This window comes from Vombatus ursinus, unplaced genomic scaffold (genome assembly GCF_900497805.2).
Source record: "Vombatus ursinus unplaced genomic scaffold, bare-nosed wombat genome assembly UNPS02014792.1, whole genome shotgun sequence".
NCBI lineage: Eukaryota > Metazoa > Chordata > Mammalia > Diprotodontia > Vombatidae > Vombatus > Vombatus ursinus.
In genome coordinates, this window is record NW_020954570.1 from 14,124,921 (window position 1) to 14,150,340 (window position 25,420).

At 35.1% G+C, this 25,420-nt stretch overlaps 1 protein-coding gene across 1 annotated transcript in view; it reads left to right on the top strand.

Moving 5' to 3' along the window:
• The window catches only part of ISOC1 (isochorismatase domain containing 1), a 61,830-nt gene extending 43,295 nt beyond the window's left edge, over positions 1-18,535 (top strand). Inside the window, exon 5 of the mRNA XM_027869207.1 lies at positions 18,004-18,535. Within this exon, the coding sequence (XP_027725008.1) occupies positions 18,004-18,150 (147 nt within the window). The 3' untranslated portion in view covers positions 18,151-18,535. The remainder of the gene's footprint in view (positions 1-18,003) is intronic.
• The last annotated feature ends 6,885 nt before the right edge of the window (positions 18,536-25,420 follow it).

Here is a 25,420-nt window from a genome sequence, read left to right on the forward strand (position 1 = left end):
TATATAGAGATGTCAATCCCAAATCAAATAATAAACCTAAATAAATTTGAATTTCCCTTCAAGGTAATATAAGACAATCCATAAGTTACACTCCTCTGAAATAACTGATTGTGGCAAAATCCGTATCCTTAAAACAAAATTGAAGATGATTTGGACTTAAACCACAGTAAATAATAGATTTATTTCATGGTTCCAGACTTTTACATTATCTGATCATTCCCAAAACAGTCTGAGATGAATTATCTAATTAATAATATAGTATTATTATCCCTGAATTAGGGACCTTAACTTATACAGGGATATATGACCAATAAAGGGCAGATAACATTAACAGGCCCAAATACCCCGCTACTAAGTTGTTTAGGATATGGAAACCACTTTAATTTCAGATTGAAAACAGTAAGATCATATATACTTGCTTCACATAGCTGTGTATAGTGGCTAAAGTATTACAACAAGATTCATTATATTAAAGAAAATTATTACAGCTTTACTTGCTCTTATTAGAGAGATTTGTCACAGAAGGAAGAAGCAGGAAATGATTATAACAGCATCAATTCTGTTCCTCCAGGCCTAAGCCCAAGGGCACAGAATGACTCAAAAGATGTATAATAAGATAAAACATCCTTAGTTCTGTTTGATTTCAAATATGTTTTGGAACAGCCGATAATTTAGTAAAGTTCAACCTCATTTAGGGCATCATAGTCAGGCTCAGAATTAACCAGGTGGAAAACATTCCTGTTCAAAAAGGAAGTAACACAATGGGGAAACTGAGTCAAGAGGTCCTATCTTCAGCCATGCCATGGTTGTCCCCTCAACCCAGGTACAGAAATCTACCTGTATCTTTCTCAGATTGCCCTCCCTTTGATCAGCTTGTGGCATTTCCCTCAAATAGTGGATTACTGACTTTAATACCTGAAATCAAAACTTAGGCTAATACCAGATTACAGTCCCATGACATTTTACCTTACACAGCAAGTTTGACTAATCATCCTTAAGATTGGACATAATTACTAATACTCTCATGTTGCAGCAATAAATTAGTTAGCAATAAAAGGTTACCAGGCCTTCCAAAAATCACTCAATTTCCTCTCCCCCCCCCATTTCTCCAGTTTAAACTCATCCTGGATTAAAAACATCATTAGAAATTAATAAAATAGGGGCAGCTAGGTGGTGCAGTGGATAGAGCACTGACCCTGAAGACAGGAGGACCTGAGTTCAAATCAGGCCTCAGACCAAATACTTGACACTTAACTAGCTGTGTGACCCTGGGCAAGTCACTTAACCCCAGTTGCCTAAGGGGAAAAAAAAATTAATAAAATAATGAAATGCTGTTATCCCACGTAGATAGTGAGTGTTTACTCAAAAAGAATCCCTCAGAAAACACTGATGGTAACCCCCAAACTAACATATTTATCTCAAAAAGTATTGTATATTAATCCCTAAAACAAAAATCCCTAAGCCTGGAATCTGTTAAGACCAAGTTGATTGAAAATTTAACTTAGAAATATAACTTCGTAATTTTAATAATCACAAGTTATCGCATAAGATACTTTTGTATTATAAACAAACTTTTAAATTCTCCATTTGCCAAGTGGAGAAGAACTCATTCTTCTAAAGTAAAATAAAAATTCACAAATGCTTTTATGGGGCTGATATACCTTGCTCAAGCAGATGGTCCCAAGAAATTTGCCAGGTATACAAATATGGAGGTTTCTACAAGATCTTTTTTCCTCTCATTATTTTCTGTAAAGTAAGCAATTATTCTTTCTTTTTGAAATGTACCGAAGTAAATGATTCACAGGTCCTAACATTATGACAGTAATCTCTAATAACACAATAATTTCACAGTATCAGAATCAAAACAAAAAAATATATCGTCCACTTAACAGTATTTTTCAAACAATGATTCTTCAGAATTTACAATACAAGCAAATTTAGAAATACAATTATAACATTCACATCATCATGAATGGGAAATATGAAACAAGGCTTATCACTAATCAGATGACATCAATTCAGTCAAATACATTTCTAAATCATATAGGGAAAATCATCCACTTTACCACCTTTAGCATTTTGCACCGATCACATTTAAAACCCACTACAGAGTTATCTAGTATGGATGCATTCTCTGATTGCATTCACTCAGAGAAATAACAATAACTAACAAGCATATAGTGCTTGCCGTATGCTAGGTCTTATGTTGAATACTTCTTAATCAGTATATCATGTTTTTGATTTTCACAACAACTTCGGGGGGTAGGTACTATTATTTTTTTAACATTATAGTCTCAAGGAGTATGACCCTTCTTGTGACAGTAAAAACATTCTTTCATCCTGTAGTTATGTGATGTAGAGTAGCTGAAGGAGGTTGGATTATAGATGGGGCTTGTAGGGGTACAGTTAGTACTAGGAAAAGGTAGCCAGGAATAGAAGGACCTCAGAGGGGTATAACCCCGCCACCTGGGGAGGTGGGGTGAAGATAATGGTTTAGATCTTCCCTTCCTTTGTTCTCTCTCTCTCTCTCTCTCTCTCTCTCTCTCTCTCTCTCTGTCTCTCTGTCTCTCTCTCTGTTTCTCTTGCATATATCTCTATGCCAGTGCTCCTAAGTTCATCTGTACCCTTCTCTTGCCATCTAGGGCAGAAAACAGATACATTACTTAATTCTTGGCAGGGATTGTTTAACAAAAGCAGAATTAGTAATTTTTGCATCACGGGGCCTGAATAAATATAGCCCCAAATTCCACCTAGCACTTCTACATAATCTATTATAAAAATGGGTGGGAGTGTCATTTTCTTCTTGGCACATTGTTTGAAATCTACTCCAATTAATATTCAAACCCAAATGGCAGAGGTAGGGGAGAGAGCCTAATATTATTTACAACAAAATTTCTAATTGCAAAACATACTAATTTGAAATTTTCTTTCTAAATTGATTAGTACTTAACTTTAATTTGTAAAACTCCCAAGTATCTAATTAGAAGGCCTAATTAAACTTATATACTTTTTGGTTGTTCCCTAATTTGCACAAACTTCTTTTTGGGAACCAGGCATCACTAATAAGCAGGTAGTTTTAAAGTGCCCGCTTTATTTACAATGTAAGCTACAGCCTACTTCTTTTTTTTTTTTTTTTACATTTTGAAATTTCTCTGGTAACTACTTCCAAACCAGCTTCTTTCTAATCAGCTAAATAACCTTTCTCCCTTAGCTATAAAACAATAAATCTATTGCTTGGCAGGAAAAAAGTGATAAGAGACCTGAGTGTTATTTTCCTTTAACTTTTACAATTATGTACTCAGTTTCCTTAAAGCAAATCCTAAAGAATGGTAACCCCAAGGGGCAGCTAGGTGGCAGAGTAGATAAAGCATTGGCCCTGGAGTCAGGAGGACCTGAGTTCAAATCCTACCTCAGACTCTTACTAGCTGTGTGACCCTGGTCAAGTCACTTAACCCCAATTGCCTCCAAAAAAAAAATGTTAACCCCAAACTCACTGGAATTCATAAAAAGCATTCATAAAAAACATTTAAACCACAATATGGAGATTTACAGTAAGGAACATACAGTTCAGTCACAAATTCAGTGTCTAATTAGTTTTTGATGTCATCAAATCCTGCAAAGTGAGGGAAAGATCTCGTCTGTTTCCTGTCTCCTGCCTCCTGCCTACCTACTAACTTGTCATAGACAGACATAGACACAATAGACATAGGCACAGAAAAACACACAAACACAGACAAACAAGCACATGAGTAAAATAAACACACAACTATGAGGGAGTGTCTAGGGCAGGGGTGGGGAAGCTGTGACTTCAAGGCCCTCAAGTGCGGCCCTTTGACTGAGTCCAAACTTCACAGAACAAATCCAAAACTTGGACTCAGTCAAAGGGCCACACTTGAGGACCTAGAGGGCCACATATGACCTCCAGGCTGCAGGTTCCTCACTCCTGGTCCAGGGTATTTCCCTATTGATTCTAATGTGAGGTTCTATGGACAGCCTTCTGGCAAAACCAATTTAAAGAGATGTTGATACCTAAATGCCAATGACAGACCACATCACCTAAAAGTGTTGCTGTCCTCAATTTAGTCACTAGATGTCACCTGAGATGATGCTTGCTCACACTCCCAGACTGATCAGGTCTTGGAGAGGAAATGTTCATCAGAAATCAATTTAATTCTTAATTCTTTTTCCTTCATTCATATGCCTCTTTCCAAGATTTTCTTAAATCTGCTCATCATTTCTTATTGCACAGTAGTGTTCCATTACATTCATATACTACAACTTGCTCAGCCATTCCCCAATTGATGGGCATCCCCACAATTTCCAGTTCTTTGCCACCACAAAATGAGCTGCTATATATATTTTTGTACAAGTAAGTCCTTTTCCCTTTTTTTTTCTTTTTCCATGTCTTTGGGATACAGATACAGCACCTAGTAGTATTGCTGGTTCAAAGGTTATGCACAGTGTGATTGCCTTTTGGGCATAGTTCCAAATTGCTCTCCAGAATGGTTGGATCAGTTTACAACTCCATCAACAATACATTAGTGTCCCAGTTTTCCCACATCCCCTCCAATATGTGTTAATTTTTCTTTTCTGTCATATTAGCTCATCTGATAGGTATGAGGTGCATTTCTCTAATCAGTAGTGATTTAGAGCATTTTTTATATAACTACAGATAACTCTAATTTCTTCATCTGAAAACTGCCTGTTTTTATCCTTTGACCATTTATCAATTGGAGGATGACTTGTATTATTATAAATTTGGCTCAGTTGCACATATATTTGAGAAGTGAGGCCTTTGTCAGAGAAACTTGCTGTAAAAATTTCCCCCAGTTTCCTGTTTTCCTTCTATTCTTGGCTGCATTGGTTTTGTTTGTGTAAATGCTTTTTAGTGTAATGTAACCAAAATTATCCATTTTACATTCCATAATTCTCTCTGTCTCTCTTATTTGATCACAGATTCTTCCCTTATCTGAAACTATGACAGGTAAAATTTTCCATGCTCCACTAATTTGCTTATGATAATACCCTTTATGTCTAAATCATATACCCATTTTCATCTTATCTTGGTATAGGGTGTGAGATGCTGATCTATACCAAGTTTCTGCCAAACTAATTTCCATTTTTCTCAGTAGTTTTTGTTGAATAGGGAGTTCTTGTCCCAAAAGCTTGGATCTTTGGGTTTATCAAACTGTATATCATGTACCTAATCTATTTCACTGATCTGCCACTCTATTTCTTAGCCAGTACCAGATTATTTTTGATGATCACTGCTTTGTAATATAGTTTTGAGATCTGGTATTGCTAAGCCACCTTCACATTTTAAAATTTTTCTTGACCTTTTGTTCTACATAAATTTTGGTGTTATTTCTTCTAGCTCTATAAAATATTTTTTTGGAGATTTGATTGAACTAAGTGTTAATTTAGGTAGGATTGTCATTTTTTTGTCTTATTGGCTTGGCCTGCCTGTGAGCAATTAATATTTTTCCAATTGTTTAGATCTGACTTTATTTGTATGGAAAGTGTTTTGTAATTGTGTTCATATAGTTCCTGGATTTCTCTTGGCAGGTAGAGTCCCAAGTATTTTATATTGTCTGTACTTATTTTAAGTGGAATTTCTCTTTCTATCTCTGGCTGCTGGACTAGGTTGGTACTATGGAGAAATGCTGATGATTTATGTAGGTTTATTTTCTATCTTGCAAGTTTGCTTAAGTTGTTAATTATTTCAGCTAGTTTTTTAGTTGATTCTCTAAGCATACCATCATATCATCTGCAAAGAGCGATAGTTTTGTTTCCTCATTCCTATTCTAATTACTTCAATTTCTTTTTCTTCTCATATTGATATAGCTAGCATTTTTAGTGCAATATTGAATAATAGTGGTTATAATGGCTATCTTTGTTTCACCCCTTATCTCACTGGGAAGGCTTCTAGTTTATCCCCATTACAGATAATGCTTGCTGTTGGTTTTAGATAATTACTACTTATCATTTTAAGCAAAGCTCCATTTATTCTTATGCTTTCTAGTGTTTTTAATAGAAATGAATGGTGTAGTTTATCAGAAGCTTTAGAAAAAGCATGTATTGAGATAATTGTATGATTTTTGTTGGTTTTATTTTGATAGTCAGTTACGATGATAATTTTCCTAATATTGAATCACTCCTGCTTTCCTGGTATAAATCCCACCTGTACGTAGCCTATAATCTTTATGATATGTTGCTGTAATCTCCTTGCTAGTATTTTATTTAAAATTTTTGCATCAATATTCATCAAGGAAATTGGTCTATAGTTTTCTTAGTTTTTGCTCTTCTTGGTTTAGGTATCAGCTTATATTTGTGTCATAAAAGGAATTTGAAAGGATTCCTTCTTTGCCTATTTTGCAAATAGTTTATATAATATTGGACTTAATTGTTCTTTAAATATTGGGTAGAATTCACTTGTGAATCCATTTGGTCCTGGGGGTTTTTTCTTAGGGAGCTCATATATGACTTACTCAGTTTCTTTTCCTAAAATAGAATGATTTAAGTATTCTATTTCTTCTGTTAACCTTGGTAATTTATATTTTTGCAAATATTCATCCATTCCACTAAGATAGTTAGATTTATTGACATATAATTGGGCAAAATAGCTCCTAATAATTGTTTTAATTTCTTCATTATTGGTGGTAAATTCACCATTTTCATTTTTGATGCTGGTAATTTGGTTTTCTTCTTTCTTTTTCTTAAATTAAGAAGCGGTTTATCTATTTTATTAGTTTTTTTTAATTGCATGCACAATTCATTTATCTGCTCTTTTTCTTTTTTATTGATGTAACTAACTTTGAAAAATTCTATTCATCTCCTTAACTTCTTTTTTCTTATTTTATGGTTAATTTTTTTAGTTCTGAGAGGAGAAAGTTATATTTCCTCACTAGTATAGTTTTATAGTCTATTTCCTCCTATAACTCATTTGCTTTTCCTTTAAGATTTTGGATGCTATGCCACTTGGTATTTAATACTGATATTACTTCATTGCCTGTGATACCTTTTAGCAAAAGATAGTTTCCCTGATTATCTCTTTTAATTAGGTCTATTTTTGCTTTTGCTTTGTCTGAGATCATGATTGCTACCCTTTTTTTTTTTTAACCTCGAAAAGCATAATAGATTTTCTTCTAGCCCTTCGTTTTTACTCACTGTGTCTTGCTGTTTCAAATGTGCTTCTTATGAACAGCATATTGTTGGATTCTGGTTTTCAATCCATTCTGCTGTCCACTTCTGTTTTATGGGTGAGTTCATCTCATTCACATTCACAGTTATGAATACTAACTGTATGTCCCTCCATCCTATTTCTCCCACTGTTTATCTACCTCTCGCAGTTTCTTTTTGCCCTGTCCCTCCTCAAAAGTGTGTTTTGCTTCTGATCACTGCCTCCCTTAATTTGCCCTCCTTTCTGTCAGCCCACCTGCCCCTTTTCTTACCATTTCCCCTTCCTATTTCCCTATAGGGTAAGATAGATTTCTGTACCCAACTGAGTGTGTATATTATTCCCTCTTTGAGCCAAATCTGATGAGAGAAAGGGTCAAGTATTGCCACCCTTCCCCATTTTCCCTTCCACTTCTTTTCATTTTTTTGTTTCATACCTCTTTTATGAGAGATAATCTTCCCCATTCTTCCTCTCCTTTCTCCCAGTGCATCCTTCTTTCTCACCACTTAATTTTATTTTTTTGAAATCATCCTATCATAGTCAATTTATCCCTGTGCCCTCTTTCTACGTGTTCTCCTTCTGACTGCCCTGATAATGATAAAATTCTTTGACGTTACAAGTGTCATCTTCCCATATAAGAATATTAAAAGTTTAACTTTGTTGAAATCCTTATGATTTATCTTCCCTGTTTACCTTTTTATTCTTCATTTGAGTCCTGTATTTGAATATCAGATTTTCTATTCAGCTTTGATCTTTTCATCAGAAAAGTTTGGAAGCCCTCTATTTCATGAAATCTCCATTTTTTCCCCCACTGAAAGATTATACACAGTTTTTCTAGGTAGGTTATTCTTGGTTGTAGTCTTAGCTCCTTTGCCTTTCAGGATATCATATTTCAAGTCCTCTGAAAAGGAGGAAAATGACAAATGTTGGAGGGAATGTGGAAAAATTTGGATACTAATGTACTGTTGGAGTTGTGAACTGATCCAACCATTCTGGGGAGCAATTTGGAACTGTGCCCAAAGGGCTATCAAACTGTGAATATTCTTTGATACAGCAATACCACTACTGGGACTACATCCCAAAGAGATCAAAAAAGAGGAAAAGGACCTATTTGTACAAAAATATTTATAGCAGCTCTTTTTATGGTGGTAAAATATTGGAAATTGAGGGGATGCCTATCAGTTGGGGAATAGATGAACAAGGTATAGCATATGATTGTGATAAAGTACTATTATACTATAACAAATGAGGAGAGGGATGGTTTCAGAAAAACCTGGAAAGACTTACATGAATTGATACAAAATAAAGTGAGTAGAAACAGGTAATCATTGTACATAGTACCAGCCATATTAGACAATAATCAACTGTGAATGACTTAGCTATTTGACCAATGCAATGATCTGGGACAATTGCTAAGGACTTGTGATGAAAAATGCTATCTACTTCCAGAGAAACAATTGATGGAGTCCCAATGCAGACAGAAGCACAATTTTTTTCACTTTCTCTACTTTTTTCTTTCATTCTTTCTTTTTTTGCAACAATGCTAATATGGGAATGTTTTGCATGATTTCACATGTATAATTGATATCATGTTTCTTGCCTTCTCAAAGGTGTGTACATGGGAGAGAGAATTCAGAATTCAAATTTTTTTAAATGAATGTTAAAAATAAGGAAAAAATTTTAAGGGAAAAAATTTAGTGATATAAAAACAAAATGTATTAAAATTATTTAAAGATAAAAAACAAATAATTTTTTTTTTATTAAAAAGAAAAGAGAATTCTATCTGCACTTCAGCCTAGGAGCTTCCCCTAAGAAATCCTGGTTTCTTCTTCCACCCTGCTTTTTCCACTTTTAATGCCTTTAGGCTTGGCCTTAGCTTACTACATTCTGCCTTTCAATTAGGATGAGAGACCATCCCATGATTCAAGTTATCCATTGTAATGCAGGATCCAGACTGCCATTCAAGGTTAGAGGCACTATTCATAAAACTAATGTCAGGGCAAAAATTCTAAGCAGCATGGCAATAAGCAAACAACAGAGTTTACTACTATTATTACTAGCACCATCACCACCACCACCATCACTACCACCACTACCACTACCAATACTATTCCCCAGAGAATCCATGGATCCAGTGTCCTAAATAACTTTATCTAATGCTCGTTATCTCTTAACCTCATTCTGGATTTTGGAGAAGATACTTTTTGGTTCCTTCTATCAATGTAAGATGGTAGATTATGTTAGGAGCATAATCATCTATTCGTGCATAGCTGCCTATTACAGCACATACCCCTTCTTCCTTTGCCAGTCTAAAGGGGCAAATGCTTCTTCAGAGTGATGAATTGATTTTGCTTGGCCTGATCTATTCACACTTGTACTGCAAAAAACAGTCTTGTTTATGAATGTCTCCAAAGTCAAGGTCAAATTCATAATATCTAATATAGTCATTGATAGCTACATATCTGGTGGTGCAGGGGGAGGAATGGTAATTGACTAGCAGAGTCTGTAGGTCAATAATGGTGGAATCTTACTACATTTTCTACGTTTGTTGTGTAAAATCCGTATCCTAGTAGCACTTCCTTCCCCTGTTATGTGCAACCCAAATGTGACCTACCCTCCTAGTCTGGATCTAATATTGAAAAAAGATGGCTGTTCAACAAAAGATGTGCTTGAAACATTCCTAGAAAGAAAACTAGTTCTGAAGGTATTAGTTGTTTTTTTATACACCTGAGAATCAAAATACAAGAATAAACAAACACAGAAACTCCAAACAATTATGAAATAACAACAGAGATACCACAAAGAGATTTCTTTCTAAATAAGACAGTAGAGGCAATGGGGAAAGCAGAAGTCAATCAGGAATGATGGTGGAAAAACAGGTGTGAAACGTCAAGGACTGAACTGTCACAATACTCTGCCTATAATCGAATCAAAGTTTTTTTTGTAGACTAAATTATGGAATAGGAGGTTGCATAAGAGAAGAGGAGGAAGAAGATTGAGGGGAATATGTGATGTTCCCTAATCACATCAATGGCTAAAAATGAAGGGAAGAAAATCATGTAATTTCTTGTAAAATCTCTCTGAAAGAAGAGAACCTAGAAGAAAGGGTAGTAAGAGAAAGGGAGAATTTAAAAGAGGGGGAAAGAAAGGGAGAAATACTGTATCAGTGGTGGAACATGATACCAGGGATGAATGTTCCCATGGGAGAAGAGATTTTTTATAAAGGGAGATTGCAACCTTACAACAGACGTAATCCATAGGGAGTTGGTGCTTAGAGATATTACTTAGACTCTCTCAGGAGAAAGGGTATCTGAATTCTTGGGGGCAGCTGATGTCCAGAAGAGTTGAAGGTCATGGTCCTGTAGAAGAGACTTCAAAACAAATGGGAAAAAAAAATTACAACGGAGAAGGCAAAGGTCAGTAATGAACTGCACAATCAGGGACATAGAAAGATTCCTACCATGGACTGGTATCCTCTCTATCACCTGCATGAATTAAATTTTCTAAGAGTGAGCTACAACAGAAAAAAAAAGAGAGAGAAGCTGGGGGCAAGATCTACAAAGCAATAAACACAGAAGCTGTTTAGAAGGAATGCAGATGTAATACTATAGAAGCTTTAGTTCAGTGAGGAATACAGAGACTAAATGATGACTTGAAAGAGTAAGTCTATGATTAACAGAAAGGGAAGTTATATAATGTATAGAATGAAAGAAATCTTTTTCAGACAAAGATGCAGAAAGTGAAATTTGAAAAGCTAACAGACAAAATACTGTGAAGATGATGAGAAGAAGAGGGATTTTACTTGACTACTTAACTGAGGAACAAAGAGAGGGAGAATTAAATATAAACAAAAAGGAACTAAATAAGAAAAATTCAAAAACTAAGAAATTGGTGGGGGGAGACTTGAGGGTAAGGGAATATGAGCAGGTTATAATACAATTGCCCTAAAATAGATAAAGAAGGGAAAGAAGAAAGAAAGGAAAGAAAGAAGGAAGAAAAAAAAAGAAAAGAAAAAAAGCATTTGTTAAGTGCCTACTATATGCTAGGCATTGTACTAAGGGTTTTGCATGTGTTATCCCATTTGATCTTCAACAGTCCTCAAAAATGAAGTAGATGCTGTATTCCCATTTTACAGTTGAGAAAACTGAGACAGGTTAAATGACTTGGCCCAGGGTCACATATCTAGTGTCTAAAACTAGATTTGTACTCAAGTCTTCCTGACTTTAGATCCAGTGCTTTGTCCACTGCGCCATCTAACTAAAATAGCTGAAGAGACGTAACATCATGTTTACAGAGAAATAAGAAAAATCTTAATTTGGAACAAAAAACAATATTAGAACTTGAGGAAAGTATAAACCTAATTCTTTTAATTTTAAATATAACTAGATTAAACAATCCAATAAAATGCAAAAGAGTGACAGGTTAAGAAAACAAAACCCCACAATCTGTTGCTTACAAGAAACACTTTTTTTTTAAAGACATACACAGAATTTAAAAAGGAGTTGGAAAAAAGTTTCTCTGCATTAGGTAAAACCAAAAAAAGTAGGAGTAGTAGTCTTGGTATCAGACAAAACAAAAATATTCCTAAAAAGAGATCAACATAAAAAGAGATTAACAAGGAAACTATATGATGTTGACAGGAACCATAGAAAAGAAGCCATTATCATTATTAAACTTATATGCTCCAAATCGTTAGTATCTACATTTGTATAGAAAACATTAACTGAACTATAAGAAGGCATAGATAGTAACACAATAGTGGCAGGAGATTTCTGTATCCCTGAGTTTTAGATAAGTCTAACAGAAAGGTAAACAAAAAAATAAATACAGAACTGAACAAATTGCTGGAGAAACTAGAGCTAAAATATTTCTAGTACCTTCTAAATGGTACTGCTAAAGAATATACATATTTCTCAGCATTAAATGGAACTTTTACAAAAAATGACCATGTATTAGGTCACAGAAATGTTGCAAACAAATGTAAAAAGTTAGAAATAGTAAATACATCCTTTATAGACTATCATAACACAATAAATATTTAATTGGTTGATGGATCACAAAGGACACAAACTCAAATGGACACTTAACAATGAAATCCCAAATGACGAGTGAATGTTTCATTGGTGGTTAACAGAAGGGTACACTAAGTCATTTCTCCTGGCATGATATCATTTATTAACAGGAACATGCCACCTGATAAAAGGATGGATAGAATGGCCCTGTTTCTGGCCAAAAGACCCTGAATTGAGGGTGCAGTCCATTTTTATAAGCATAGAACAAAGGACAGAACAAAAATCATATAATTGGTCCAGTATTACAGAAGTGAGAGATTATGATTGGTTACATCAAAGAAAGTGGGCATTCCCCAGGGGGGGATGACAACCACCTCTCTATCCCTCTCTATCTCTAAGAAATGCTTTTGTGAATTTTATGGGTCCTAGCTGCATCTTGAGGTTACTGATAAAGGCAGACAGTAGTGACTGAGGAATTAGATAAGACCATCTTAAGTGTTAAAGATGGGACAAGGTCAGATAGTACTAGCTTCTCAAGGATACCCCACAAGCCTCGCAGGAAATGCTGAAATAATGTTTTATGAAAGTATTGAGAACAGTTTTTCTTGAACTGATAATCATTGTGGGAAAAGCTTAACTTTTAGTATCTAACTACAGAGAAAGGAGTTTAACACAAATAAGCTTTTCTCAGAGACAGAAGAGAAATATGATCATAGAATAAAATAATAGAGTAAAATTTAATATATAATACAGGATCAAGAATTCCCTCAGATCAAAGAATAAATCTTGGAAACAATAGTTACATGAAAGAAAATGAAGATGAAACAACATACCAGAATTTATGGGATGTAGTAAAATCTCTTCTTGGGGTGAAAAATCATATCCCAACACATGTACAAATAATAATAAAAAAAACTACTAGTGCACTAAATGTGTAATTACATATGCATCAAAATTAGAAATCCAACAAATATACTTAAAATAGGCACTAAAAAGGAGATATTAAAAATAAGAAGAGAAATAGATAAAAGGAAAATCAAAAGAACAATAGAAATGATGAAACTAAAAACTGATTCTTTGAAAAAATAATAAAATTGCTGAATCTTTAATCAATATAATTTAAAAAGACAAGGACAGAAAATCAAATCAACATAACCAATGAACAAGATGATTTCACAATAAAACCAAAAGAAATAGAAAGATTAATCAGAACCTATTATAAACAAAGTAGAGGAATATCTTCAAAAATATAAAGCACTCACATATAGAGGATCAAATATAGTTCTTAAACACCCATTCTCAGAAAAGAAAATATAACTTATAAAGTAATTACTAAAGAAAAAAATTACTGGAACTGATGAATTCAGAGACGAACTCTATCAAACATTTAAGGAACAGTTAGTTCCAGTACTACACATACTATTTTCAAAAATTAAGGAATCCTGTGAGATTCTTTTATAAGACAGATAGTCCTAATATCTAAATAGAGAAGGATAAAGCACAGAGGGACAATTATAGAACAATATCATTAATGATATCAATTGAAAATTTTTAAAATTTAATTTAAAAATTTTAAAGGAAATCCTCTGAAACAGACAACAACAATTCATTCAAGAAATCATCATGACCAATTTGTATTTATATCAGGAATGAGAGAATGGTTCTACGGTAGGAAAACAATTAAAATAATTATGTTAAAAAAGAAAAACATGCTCTCTGTCATCCAGGCTTTAAATCTAGGTGTCATCCTTTATTCCTCACTCATCGCCAGATCCAGTCTTTTGCCAAGGCCTATCTTACCTTATTACCATCTCACAAATGCCCCTGTTTCTTCTCTGATACTGCTACCAACCTGATACAAGCCCTTATTGCTTCACACCTCGACTATTATAATAGCCTACTGGCATATCTCCTTGCTGCATATCCCTCCGTACTCCACCACTCAGCTGTCAAGAGTAATATTCCTAAAGTCTAGTTGGTCTGACCAGGTCACCCCTTCCCCAAACCTCCCCTTTTCAACTCTAGTGACTCCCTATCTCCAGATTCAAAGCCCTTCATAAACTGCCCCCATCATACCTCCCCAATATAGCCAAACTCCTTGCTGTTCCTTGAACAAGATGCTCTGTCTCCTGACTCCAGGCATTTTCACTGGTTGTGTTCTAATGCCTAGAATTATCTGTAATGATTTCCATTCTCATGTCTGTCTCCTGGCTTCTTTCAAGTCCCAATCAAAGTCTTACCTTCTATAGAAAGCCTTTCCTGATTCCCCATAAATCTAGTGCCTTCCCTCTGTTGATATTTCTAATTTATCCTGCATATAGTTTGTTTGCATGTTGTCTTTTCCGTTGAACTGTGAGTTCTTTGTGACTGTCTTTGCCTTTCTTTGTATCCCCAGCACAATGACACCAAGCCTGAAACATAGTAAGTGCTTAATAAATGTTTAGTGACTGATTTTGGTAATAATTGTGCAATACCTATACAAAGTACAGGTGAACCTCAGAGATCCTGTGGGTTCTGTTCCAGACCACCACAATAAAGCAAACATCATAATAAAGCAAGTCACACCAATTTTTGGATTTCCCAGTGCATATAAAAGTTATGTTTACATTATACTGTAGTCTGTTAAGTGTGCAATAATATTATATTAAAAAAACAATGTAAATACCTTAATTAAAAAATACTGTGTTGCTAAAAAAAATGCTAATCATCATTTGAGCAAGTTGTAATCTTTTTGCTGGTGGAGGATTTTCCCTCGGTGTTGATGGCTGCTGACTGATTGGGGTGGTGGTTGCTGAAGGTTGGGGTGGCTGTGGCAATTTAAAATAAGACAACACTGAAGTTTGCCCCATCAGTTGGCTCTTCCTTTCACTTGAACACTTAGAGGCCATTGTAAGGTTATTAGCTGACCTAATTTCAATATTGTTGTATCTCAGAGAATAGAGAGACTGGAGGAGAAGGAGAAAGATGGGCATGGCCCATTGGTAAAGCAATCAGAACACACACACAACGTTTATTAAGCTCGCCATCTTATATGAACATGGTTTGTGGTGCCCCCCAAAATTACAGCAGTAACATAAAAGATCACTGATCATAGATCACTCTGATAATAATGAAAAAGTTTGAAATATGATAATTACCAAAATGTGACACAAGAGACACAATGTGAACGCACTCTTTTGGAAAAATGGCTCCAATAGACTTGCTTAATGCAGGGTTGCTATAAATCTTCAATTTGTAAAAAACGCAATACCAGTGAAGCTTAATAAAGTGAAACACAGTAAACAAGGTATGCCTGTATAGGCACTGAGGGATTCTTTTTTTTTTATATCAAGGAAAATGTCTAAATGAAAACAAATGGCTTATTCAAGGGGTATAAACTGGAACCTTTCTTAATAAAAATAGGAGTAAAGTAAAAATGTCTACTCTCCCCACTTTTATTTGATATAGTTTTGGAAATTCTAGCAGTAACAATAATACAAAAGGCTCAAAATTAAGTGTGTAAAAATAGAGAAAAGATGAAACTATATTTGCTGATAGTATGATGATTTACTTAGAAAATCCTGGAGAATCAGCAAAGATAGTAATGAAGACAATAGCTTTGGTAAAGTTATAGGCTATAAAATAAGCCCTCAAAAATCAACAGCATTTTTATATAATAACAAAATTCACCACTAAAAATGTGCCTACCCTTTGACCTAGCAATACCTGTACTAGATCTGTATCCCAAAGAGATCAAAGAAAAGGGAAAAGTACCTAATGTACAAAAATATTTCTGGCAGCTCTTTTTGTGCTTGCAAAGAATAAGACATTGAGGGAATGTCCATCAGTTGGGGAATGGCTGAACAAATTGTGGTATATGAATGTAATAGAATATTACTGTGATCAGAGCCAACGAAATAGTAAACTCACTGACTTCAAAACTACAAACAGAAAAACCATGTGTACAAAATCTAATGTGATTGTTAAAAAATTATAAAGAACAAGTATGGCTTGAAAGAAGAGATATGAGAAGATGCTCCCACTTAGTAGAATTGAAAGATCTACAAGTATTGTACATTGCCCATGTTTTCAGAATTTTTCAATGTATGACTAATTATGTTGATATTTCTTTTTTGTCTTTCAAAAAGATGCATTTTGTCTTTTTTGTCTTTCAAAAAGATGCTTTTTTAAAAAAATAAGATGACTTTCTTTGAGAAGAGGAATAATAGGAGAAGCTAAAGTGGTTTAAAAAAAAGTAAATTAATAAAAATTCTTTTTATAAAGAAAGAATAAAGAAAAAATGGAATTAAAAACACTCTCCTGAAACACTCAGAGCAGCAGCTTGAGTTTCCCCTAAGGCTGAAGGTGTTAATCTCAAGTTTTAGAGGACTAATAAGTTTTTCTATTACTACAGGTTCCCTTCCTCCACCTTTTTTTTTTCATGCACTAAAATACTCAGGTTTAGAAGCATATCTTGGCTTATCCCAATATTATTCTTTTTTCAGCATCATCACCCATAGCCCATTGCCACTGGGTGCTATGGGCCAGTGTCAGGCAGAGTGTTGAAACCCTGCTTTTTCTTGAAATAAGAAATAATATCTGCTATTTTTGGCCTCCTAATTTGCAAGGAAGTTCAAGAAGCTGTCCTAAACTTAGTTATCCACATGGCACAAATGAGTGACCTAGCCCAAGCAAGTAGATATAAAAGAATTGTTTTATCTAGCTTATAAAGATGGAAGTGCTGAGAGGAAGGACATATGTTGCTAGTTTTGATTCTTTTGAGTTTAGCAGCAAAACCTCCCCTTGTCTTCCTTACCCCCAAGGAAAAGGCCTTTGAAATAGTGGCTGATGGCACAGGCCTTCATAGTATGAGAGAACCATGAGGTCTAAGAAGGCACTTGGCCTTTTGTGCTAGGTGGTTTTATTTGTCTTGGGTTGGGAGTTAAGGTGAGGACACCAGATACCACAGGCAGCTAGGTGGTGCAGTGGATAGAGGGCCAGGTCTGACTCATCTTCCTGAGTTCAAATCTGGCCTTAGACACTTCCTACCTGTGTGACCCTGGGCAAGTCACTTAAGCCTGTTTGCTTCAGTTTCCTCATCTGTAAAATGAGCTGGAGGAGGAAATGGCAAACCTCTCCAATATTTTTGCCCCTACAAGGGGTCACAAAGACTTAGATATGACTAAAGCTACTGAACACCACCAACACCACCACCAGATTCCACATATCCAAGGGACAGCCTTAAGTTATGCATAAAACAAACAAACAAACAAAAAACCTTTATGCTTTGTCTTCCTATGTAGGGAGGGGGGATTATTGTCTACCATCATTCCCTAACTTCCAATTGCTGGCTGCTAGGGACTTCTAGAAAATTAAATCTGTACCACTGCTGAGAAACTTCCCATGTAAAGCCCTGGCTTCTCCCTCCAGCCTGCTTCTTACCCTTTTTCATGTGTACAGGCTTGACTTCAGCCTGCCACAAGTTCTAAAGGGAGTATTTTCTATTTCGTGCTCTTTAATTTTGCTTTATAATGTTGCAGTAGAGATTTAGCTCATGTCTCACTTGTACACCCTTTCTCACACTACCCAACTCCTCCCCATGGATCTACCACATAATAGCAAGTCTACTGCCAAGCATCTGTTGTTTAACTTCAGGTCTATTTTAGGAGTGAAGCAGGCATGGGGTCAGTTCTTCCATCATCGAATTTAAGTACAGTACTTATGAGCCGTGGCTTCCATATAGAATGTACTGAAGTTTTAAACCTAACATGCGTTTGCTTTTTCGAAACAATTTTGTTTCTTATACTGATTTTATTTGTTTGATTTCTTTTTTAGCGTCTTGCTCGTACTGGAATAATAGTTACTACAAGTGAGGCGGTGCTGTTACAGCTGGTAGCTGACAAAGACCATCCAAAATTCAAGGAAATACAGAACCTAATTAAAGCAAGTGCCCCAGAATCTGGTCTGCTTTCCAAAGTGTAGGATTTTAAAGGATTGGTTACTAATCTACCCTAAATAAGAACAAAATCATAAACATAGATGTGCTGTCTTCTCACATGTACTGCTTGTCTTCACAAAATTGATTTGATTAGTCTATTTGGGTACCAGAATTTGGTCACAAAAATCAAAGGTTTTCAGTGCTTGTTATTTATTTCTTTCCTTCGTTTCATCATTGTTCTTTCATTTTTCAAATACTACACTTGGCCCTATTTGTTGTAACAGCTCTTAAAAGTTCATACTTCTGTGAAATTTTTTAATTGGTCACTTTGTTAGTAATAAAAAGTACCTGTGAGTGGTTTCACTTCTGCCATTAACATAAGATTTATATATAAATGTCATATGCTTTCCATGCTTTCTCACAATGTAAACTGATTAAATGAAAATTATTTTAAAAGAATTTCAAAAACATTCTGAATTTTTTTTGATTAAAAAAGTGTTTTACTTATTCTTTAAGTGGGAGCAAATTTTCAAGTTACGATGTATTAATTACTTTGGGCAGCAGAAGCTGGTCTTATTTATTAATACTCACCACTGCCTTATTGCCTCTGAGTAGAGAATTATCAAACACCAATACTTTTCTCTGTTTCACCTTTATTGTATTTTCTCTCCCTTGATAACTTCTGTGGCTCTACTTTATATTTTCCTGGGGGACAAGCAATTTCTTCCTCATCAGGGTGTCTAACTCCCTCTTCAACATAAAAAGTCTCAGGTTTTTTTTTTTTTAATTCTTCACATATATAGTTGTTCTTTTGCTTCCTCTCCTACTCTGCCAACATTCCTCTACTTAACAAGGGTTAATTTTTTCTTTTACTGCTTTTTTTCCCTTTTGAAGCCCCATTTCCATTTTCCAAGGAATGCTTTATTGTCCCTGATAACTGGAAGCATGGAGAGGAAAATTCTTCATTTGGGCTTTACCCCAATTATCAAGGCAAAACTCCAAACAAAAAGAATTAAATGGAATTTATTTTAGGTACATCAAAGTAGCAACCCGTTGACAGGCTGATAACTGGAGATCATCTATGGCTTCAAAGTGGGCCCAGGTTTTATTGATTAGTTCAAATGTCGGGAAAAGGGATTGGGCCCTTGCGTCTCAGTTCCTCCACAGGGTAGTAAGTACTTGACAATTTACAGGTAGGTGTATGTGACAAAGAACAGGTAATGCAAAAAGCTGCAGACTTGGTGTCACCTTCCCCAAACACAGTCTCTCCCAACACTGACTGACAAGCAGATCTGGGAACACTGGGTCACTGAGTCAATATAACTTTCAATAATAGTAATTTGTTAAGGGGGATAAGAATAGAGGAATGGAGTGTTTCCCAATTTATTTGATGTTGGCTAACTTGTGGAGGATCTTAAGTATGATGCTAGGTCTGTGGAGTCATTTGGTCCCAAATGGACACTTACCCATGAAAAACCGAATGAACTGCCTTTATTAAGCACTTGTTCAGGCGTTTCAGTCAGATCCAACTCTTCATGACCATTTGGGTGGAGTTTTCTTGGCAAGGATACTGGAGTGGTTTGCCATTTTCTTCTTTAGCTCATTTAATAGATTAGGAAACTGAAGCAAACCAGGTTAAGTGACTTGCCCAGGATCACACAGCTAATAATTATCTGAGGCACTTACTGTGTGCCAAACACTTCAGGGATACAAACTCAAAAGCAAGATAGTTCTTTCCCTCAAGGAGTTTGTATTCTAGTAGGTGGACACAGCATGTATAAGGGAATGGGGACCAAGTCAAGTTAACATTTATTAAGCATTTACTTTGTGCCAGGCATTGTGCTAAATACCGTGAATACATGGTATTAGTCATAGAAATATTAGTCATAGAAATCACAAACCAGATACTATGAAATTAATTGAGATAGTCCTAGCTTGAAGGACCCTACAAAAGTAATTGAGTAACTTGTTATTGGTTGGTTCTTTTATTTTATTTTATTCTGAATATTTAATCTTAAATTTAAGAATTTATTCTTAAATAATAAAACAAACATTTCCATAACAGTAAAATAGAAAAAATATGTTTATACATGAAACTGCAAATCTTTTGTGTATGATTTGCTATTCCTTTTAAGTATGTAATAAAGTTGTCATGTGACTTTTTTCCCTTTTTTCCTTCCCTTCTCTTCCCCTGCCCTCCCCCTCCACCGTGGCTATCATTAGACACAAATAGGTATACACACACATACACACACACACACACACACACACAAGTAAAATTATTCTATACATACTTCTATTTATCAGTTCTTTTCTCTAGATGTAGATAGCGTTTTCCTTCATATGTCCTTTGTAGTTTATTTGGATATTTATTATAGTTAAAATGACTTAATCACTCAAAGTTGTTCTTAAAATAATATTGTTGTTACTGTATACAACTTTCTCTTGGTTCTGCTCATTTCACTCTTCACTATTTTGTGTACATCTATCCCTGTTTTTCCAAGATCATTGAGCTCATCATTTCTTAGAGCACAGCAGCATTCCATCACAATCATATACCACAACTTGTTCAGCCATTCCCCATTTGGTGGGCATCCTTGCAATTTCCAGTTCTTTGCCACCACTAAGAGACCTCCTATAAATATTTTGCAACATATAGGTCCCTAATCATCTTGGGAAACTGACTTAGTAATGGTATTGCTGGGTCACAGGATATAGGCAGTTTAGTATCTCCTTGGGCATAATTCCAGATTGCTCTCCAAAATGGTTGGATCAGTTCAGAGTTCCACCAACAATGAATTAGTGTCCCAATTTCTGCACATCCCCTCTAACATTTGTTGCTTTTCCCTTCAATCATTTTAGCCAATCTGATAGGTATTATCGATATCTTGAGATTGTTTTAATTTGCATTTCTCTAATCAATAATGATTTAGAGCATTTTTTCATATGACTATAAGTTATTTTGATTTATTCATCAGAAAACTGCCTGTTCATTTCCTTTAACCATTTATCAATTGGGGAATGACTTGTACTCTTATAGATTTGACAGAGTTCTTTATATATTTGAGATATGACACCTTTATCTGAGAACCTGTCATAAATTTTTCCCCAATTTTCTGCTTTCCTTCTGATCTTGGCTACATTTGTTTTATTTGTACAAAAACTTATTAATTCAATGTAATTGAAATTATCCATTTTGTACCTCACACTGCTCTCTATCTCTTGTTTGTTCATAAATCATTTACCTATCCATAAGTCTGATAGGTAATACATTCTTTGTTCTTCAAATTTTCTTGTAATATCTCTCTTTATATGTAGGTCATGTATCTATTTTGATCTTGTCTTGGTAGATGGTGTAAGATATTTACTGGTCTATGCCCAATTTCTGCCAGACTGCTTTCCAGTTTTCCCAACAATTTTTGCCAAATAATGAATTTTTATCTCAAAAACTTAAGTCTTTACACTTGTAAATCTGTTGCTGTAAAATGTATTTCTGTTCAGTTCCACTCACCTATCTTTCTATTTCTTAACCAATACCAGATAGTTTTTTATAATTACAGCTTTATAATATAGTTTAAGATCTGACACTGCTATTGGTCAGTTCTTTTAGGCATTAATGATTTCTACCACTACAACTAGACTGAAACTGCTCTTTGCTCACCAACTATAGTGCTTGAATTTATGTCCTGGTTTTTCCATTTATTTTGTAGCATGACTTTATTAAAACAACTTAAGCTCTAAATGAGACCAATAATACTTACAGTAGCTACCTCATAGTGTGAGAATAAAATGAAATAGTGACCTTACATTGCTTTGTAGCTATAAATAACAGCTATAGAATTGTAAGCAATAAACAATCTCATCTTTATTTGTAAACATACTCTTCTCCATTAGTCTAGTTAAATGAGAATGATCTAAAAATTTCAATCAAATTTACTTTTTATTTAACTGTAAGAAAGTGTTCTTTTTATTATATTTTTTAAGGACCCATGCACCAGTCTTTGTACATCTAGATCTCATGTGTGAAGAAAAGAGTTAAATCTTGATAGTTATCATTGCTGGCAGAAGTAGGATCTAGAATAGAGCTAATCTTGAAACTGGCTTCTGCTTTGTTGCCACTAACATGGCTATCTTGAGTAATGTGAGCCAAAGACTATATTGTAATTCTTCAGTCGTGCTGTTAAAATGGTGCTATTAAAATGTGTATGGAATTAATGTATAAAATAATATCAGAGGAAATTTGAAATTGTATATCATTTTCTTAATATCCTTGATTTATACTGTGTATATCTCTTAGAATTTTTAATAAATGTTTGTTGAGTGGGGAAAAAATTAACTACATTGGTGTGAACAATAGTTTAAAGAGGATTCTGACCCATGAAGTACCAGAACCTAGGGGAGACACCTGGGGTCCCTTGGGTGAGGAGGGGGTGTTGGGTAGTAAGAAGGATGACACACTTACTATGTTAGGGTCATGGAAACATAGACTGAGACTATTGAATCCAACTTCCTCATTTTACAAATGAAGAAACTGAGGCTGAAAGAGGTTAAGTAACTTGCTTAGGTTACACAGTAAGTGTCTGAGGCAGGATTTTAATTCAGGTTTTCCTTACCACAAACTCAGGACTCTATTTACTAACAGGGGTGGGGAATCTTTGGTGTCAAGGCCATATGTGGCCCTCTAGGTCCTCAAGTGTGGCCCTTTGACTGAATCCAAATGTCACAGAACAAATCCCCTTAATAAAAAGATTTGTTCTGTAAAACTTGGACTCAGTTAAAAGGCTACACCCAAGGACCTAGAAGGCCACAGGTTCCCCACCCCGTACTATATCATCTAACTGTGTTTATCATCATCGATAAAATTGTGTTTAATTTTATTTTTCTTATATTGATGGAGATTTGTCAAGTTGAATGAATGAGTGGAAATATTCTTTCCAACTTGGTTACCTTTGTAAACCAAGGCAAGGTTAAATCTAGCCTGCAGCCTGGTTTTGTGAGCTGAGAATTTTATTGAATTTTTAAAATGTAAAAACTATTCTTAACTCCTAAGCCTGACAGGATTTGGCCCTCAGGCTGTAGTTTGCCAACCTCTGGCCTATGACATGAATTTATTTACAAGATTTTGGTGGCAAAGTCTCATCCTAAATAGATTAATAAAGGACAACAAAGTGCCAGAAACTACCAAAATCACCAAGGTTTGCTTGAATTTGACTGTTCATATTGAAGGAGACACTTCAACTAGACTTAATTATTATTATTTTGGGTGAGGAATTAGGGTTAAGTGACTTGCCCAGAGTCACACAGCTAGTAAGTGTCAAGTGTCTGGCATAAGGTCACATTTGAACTCAAGTCCTCTTGACTACAGGGCCGTTGTTTTATCCATTGCGCCACCTAGCTGCCCCCTTAATTAATTCTTGATGGTAAGAACTGCCATTGTCATGGATGATACTGTGCCTTTTGAGAACTGATTCTCTTCTTTTCAATCAGCCAGAGTTGACAAAATTGGAAAATATCAAATAACATGTCAGCATTGGGCTTTGGAAGTAATAGTGGGGTCTCTGGGACATTGACTTTGTGCTATATAAATTGGAAATGAGTCACAGATATGGAAATCTTCTGAGGAAATTAGCACTATAGCAGAGTGCTATACATTGATCAATTACTAGTGGAAGACAGGATACAGAGTGAATCAAAATACTGTCTCACACATCAGTAATGTTCAAGACAGTATACAGAGTGAATATAAATTAAAAATAAATCTTTTTTATTTAATGGCATAATTTTATCTTTTCACATGTGAGAAGCAAGCAGTGATTTGCCTTATATAGGATTATTGTAAATAGTCTTTTTGTTCTTATCAGAGATGGATATTTATTTTACATATTTACATTATTGCTACTTATTTTTTCAGAAGGTCCTGTGGTGAATCATCATATGGTAACATTTGTATGTCTATATTTTTTAAAATCCTAATTGAATAAAAGAAAGGAACCACAGCAGAGGTGAGAAGCCATTGTGTGGCTATGATATGAGAGCAGAATATCTGATTCTGCCTCCCAGCCTAGTCTGAGGTTTGTTGTTGTTTAATCATGAAAAGGAGCTCAGAACAAGGTGCTTCCAGAGCTCCAACTAGGGGAGCTGGTCATTTAGTTTGGGGCTGTCACTCAGGTCCAAACTGGAATCAGGAGCTTGAAAAGTTCAGACCAGCTGAGTAACAGTCAGACAGCCCTACATAAGACCACTTTGAATGTGCTGAAAGTTTACAGGTCCCTGCTTAAGCTACCTCTGAGATTCTTGAAGAGCACATCACTAAATAGGAATGAAGGAAACAGTGGCATGATTCCAGGGAATACAAATTAGAACCAAAGGGGGTCCAGATACTCCCTCCAGAAATGTGCCCAGCTGAGCCTTAACTCAAAGACCCAATTCAGTAAGTGATGTAAGAATGAATAAACAAAATGACTTCAGCAATAAAGAGCTGTTATGAAGATAGGTGCACACAAATCCAAGAAGAAAATGACTCCAAAACATCTACAAGCAAGTCCTTGAAGAAAACACAACTCAAATACCAGGTCAACTACTATTCCTGGAATAAGTGAAGCAAGAGTTAAATAATTTAAATGATTTTGTAAATGAAACAAGAGCTTTAGAGGAGCAAATTAGAAAAGAAATGACACCTTTGGAGGAAAGATTTGCAAGGATAATTTGGAGCACAGCACTAGTGGTGGAAAATCTTATGCAAATAACAGAATCATTAAAAATCAGAATGGATGAAATAGAAATTAATGCAGGGGTTCTTAACCTGGGTTTCATGAACACGTTTAAAAATATTTTTATAACTTTTATTTCAGTATTACTGATTTAATTTGTAGTTCTATGTATTTTATGCATTTAAAAATATTACTCTGAACAGGGGTTTATAGGATTCATCAGACTGCCAAAGGGGTCCATGACACAAAAAAGCCTAAAAACCTCTGAGTTGGGGCAGCTAAATGGCGCAGTGGATAGAGCACCGGCCCTGAAGTCAGAGGGACCTGAGTTCAAATCGGTCTCAGACCAAACACTTGACACTTACTAGCTGTGTGACCCTGAGCAAGTCATTTAACCCCAATTGCCTAAGAAAGAAAAAAAAAACCTCTGAGTTAATGACTCCTTGAGACAAGAGATTTTAAAATAAACTCAACAAAAAGAAGAAGGAAGAGAAGGAGAAAAGGGAGGAAGAGAAAGGAGAGGAGAAAGCGGAGGAGACAGGGAAGAATAAAGATAGCTTATTTAAAAAATAACTAACCTATAAATAAAATCAAAGACAAAACA